Below are 2,585 nucleotides of genomic sequence, written 5' to 3' on the forward strand. Positions count from 1 at the left end.
AACTTTTGGGGAGTACAATGCCCCTTTTCCTGAGTGTTTAACTTCATGGTCAACACCTGTGTTATCAGGTGTGAGATTTGTTCCAGACCGTATTTAAAATGATTTCAGGAGGCGTTTGAAGGTGTTGGGGATAGCCCAAACTGACCTCTTAACAGATCCCTGGTCCTGTTCCCTCTGCTTCAGATTCGCTTCCCACTCGGCTGCTTTTGGCAGCTGGAAAAGGGGGAAAGGCGTGCAGGGATGGGTGCTGAGGAAAAAATGAGGTGATCTACTTCCCTCCCTCCCCATTCCTGCACTCCCCCCAAAGTTTTCTGTTTCGTTACAATTAAATCTGGCGAATTCTCCGAGGATTTCGATTTGGCCCAGTCCTCATTGTCCTCTGGAGACCTCTTGACCCAGGCAGCGCATCACTCCAAAGTGGATTCCTGTAGCACTACTGCCTCTTTTGGCGGGGAGTTGGGGGGGGGGATTGGGGGGCTGGGGGTGGAGGAACAAGGCTGGAGGAGGGTGTTGAAACGCTGCTGTTCTTGCCTTTTTCTCCTAGGCACTCTCCAGTCTTTTCCTCCTCCACATTCTGCAAAATACTGAGGAAAAGTCCCCGGGTGAACGGCGGGCGCTGTCGAGAGCGGGGAGGTGCTGAAAGGACCCGGGCGCACTGGTCGCAGTCTTGATTGGCAGAGCGGGCGGGTGACTGACAGGGGGTCTCCATGGCGCCCGCGCCGCCAATCCGCCCATTCCAGTAGCGGCGCCAGTTCGCCGGCCTGCGTGCCCTAACGAAGCCGAGCCGAACCTGGGCGGCGGGGCCCGCACCTCCTCCAATCCCTCCCGCTCTCTTGTTCCCAGCCGTTGCGCCGCCGCAGCTGCCCGGGCTGTGCGTCCCGGCTGCTCTAAGCCGCTTCACGGAGGAGAGCCTGGCGCACCCGGCCAGGCCCGCGGGCATCTGCTGTGTGTCCGGCTCCGTGCTCAGCGCCCCCATTGCAGTTGGCGCTGCCTCGATGTTCCAGCTGCCCATCTTGAATTTCAGTCCCCAGCAAGTGGCCGGGGTATGCGAGACTCTGGAGGAGAGCGGCGACGTAGAGCGCCTGGGTCGCTTCCTCTGGTCGCTGCCCGTGGCCCCTGCGGCCTGCGAGGCCCTCAACAAGAATGAATCGGTGCTGCGCGCGAGAGCCATCGTGGCCTTTCACGGTGGCAACTACCGCGAGCTCTACCATATCCTGGAAAACCACAAGTTCACTAAGGAGTCGCACGCCAAGCTGCAGGCGCTGTGGCTCGAAGCGCATTACCAGGAGGCTGAGAAGCTGCGTGGACGGCCCCTGGGGCCGGTGGACAAGTACCGTGTGAGGAAGAAGTTCCCGCTGCCGCGCACCATTTGGGACGGCGAACAGAAGACACACTGTTTCAAGGAGCGCACGCGGCATCTGCTACGGGAATGGTACCTGCAGGACCCATACCCCAACCCCAGCAAAAAGCGTGAGCTCGCCCAGGCAACCGGACTGACCCCTACGCAGGTGGGCAACTGGTTCAAAAACCGCCGACAAAGGGACCGGGCGGCTGCTGCCAAGAACAGGTCAGTACCTAGAGGCCTACGCGCCTTGCGCTCTCCCGGGTAGGGCAGGCGAAGGCACCCCGGGCGCCCTTACCCAGGGCCCGGCGACTTGGATCCGCAGGACCTGAGAGCTCAGTCTGTCTTCAGTTATGAGCCCACCGTGTTCTGGGATCCTGGGAGGGGAGGGGAGGGGGCAGTTTCCTTCCGGGCTCTAGGTTCCCCATACTCTTTCTCTCGTTCTCAGCGCCTGGGGGTCGCTCCACCAGCTAGTTCCAGTCGCCAAACCAAGGCTGCATTGGAAAGGGGAAAGAAATAAAAATTAAAATCCCAGCAATAATTAGGGACCCCAAGGCCCAAAGCTAATTCTTGTCAGCCTGGGCCCAGGCTCCTATTATTAACTGAAGCCTCGCTTATTAGCAATGTGGCATTAGTGTTGCCTTTTTTAAAGCCCAGGTAAATTCTTCTCTAATGCTTTGAAAAGAGTTTTCAATGGACTTCTGGATGGAAGTCGAGTTCTCCTCTTTTCACGCGTGGACAACCCTGCCTCAAATCAGCAAACTAGTCAGCTGAGGCTTTTCGGTCCTCAGCGTGTGGATCTAAATTAGCCAAACATTTTGGCCAAGAAACCCCGCCTCATCCCCCAGGCCCAAACGTTCCGTGTAATCCTCAGGCAGCCCTTTTTGCTTTTAGCTTTGCTCTGACCCGGCCTTGAGGGCACTAACACGAGCGTGCGTCCAGAAAAGATGCACACTAGGAATGGGGTTCCCTATCCAGGAGCTTGATACGTCCTTGTCACCCACACCTCATTTATCTTGACAGTATTGTAAATCTCCCAAAGGCGGCCAACAATCGCGAATGACCCTGTGAGCCTAGCGTCTCGGATGGGGAGCCGAGAAAGGATTCAGAAGAAGGATGAGACAACTGCAGGGCTACTTGGAGAGGCGGCCGCGGACTCCGGCCCTGGCCTCTGTGGCCTCACTTTTCCCACTTTAACTGCCCGGGTCTGTGGAAGATCCGCTGGCCGCTGAGCTTAACGGAT

At 57.7% G+C, this 2,585-nt stretch overlaps 1 protein-coding gene across 1 annotated transcript; it reads left to right on the forward strand.

Moving 5' to 3' along the window:
- The first annotated feature begins 966 nt into the window (after positions 1 to 966).
- SIX6 (SIX homeobox 6) lies at positions 967 to 1,831 on the forward strand. Its single transcript, XM_045901988.2, has one exon. It carries the CDS (start codon positions 996 to 998, stop codon positions 1,608 to 1,610), a length of 615 nt encoding a protein of 204 aa, XP_045757944.2. The 5' UTR covers positions 967 to 995; the 3' UTR covers positions 1,611 to 1,831.
- The last annotated feature ends 754 nt before the right edge of the window (positions 1,832 to 2,585 follow it).

The sequence above is a fragment of the Mirounga angustirostris genome, unplaced genomic scaffold (genome assembly GCF_029215605.1).
Source record: "Mirounga angustirostris isolate CCGP_5_RB_7025 unplaced genomic scaffold, mMirAng1.0.hap1 SCAF_9, whole genome shotgun sequence".
In the NCBI taxonomy this organism is placed as follows: Eukaryota; Metazoa; Chordata; class Mammalia; order Carnivora; family Phocidae; genus Mirounga; species Mirounga angustirostris.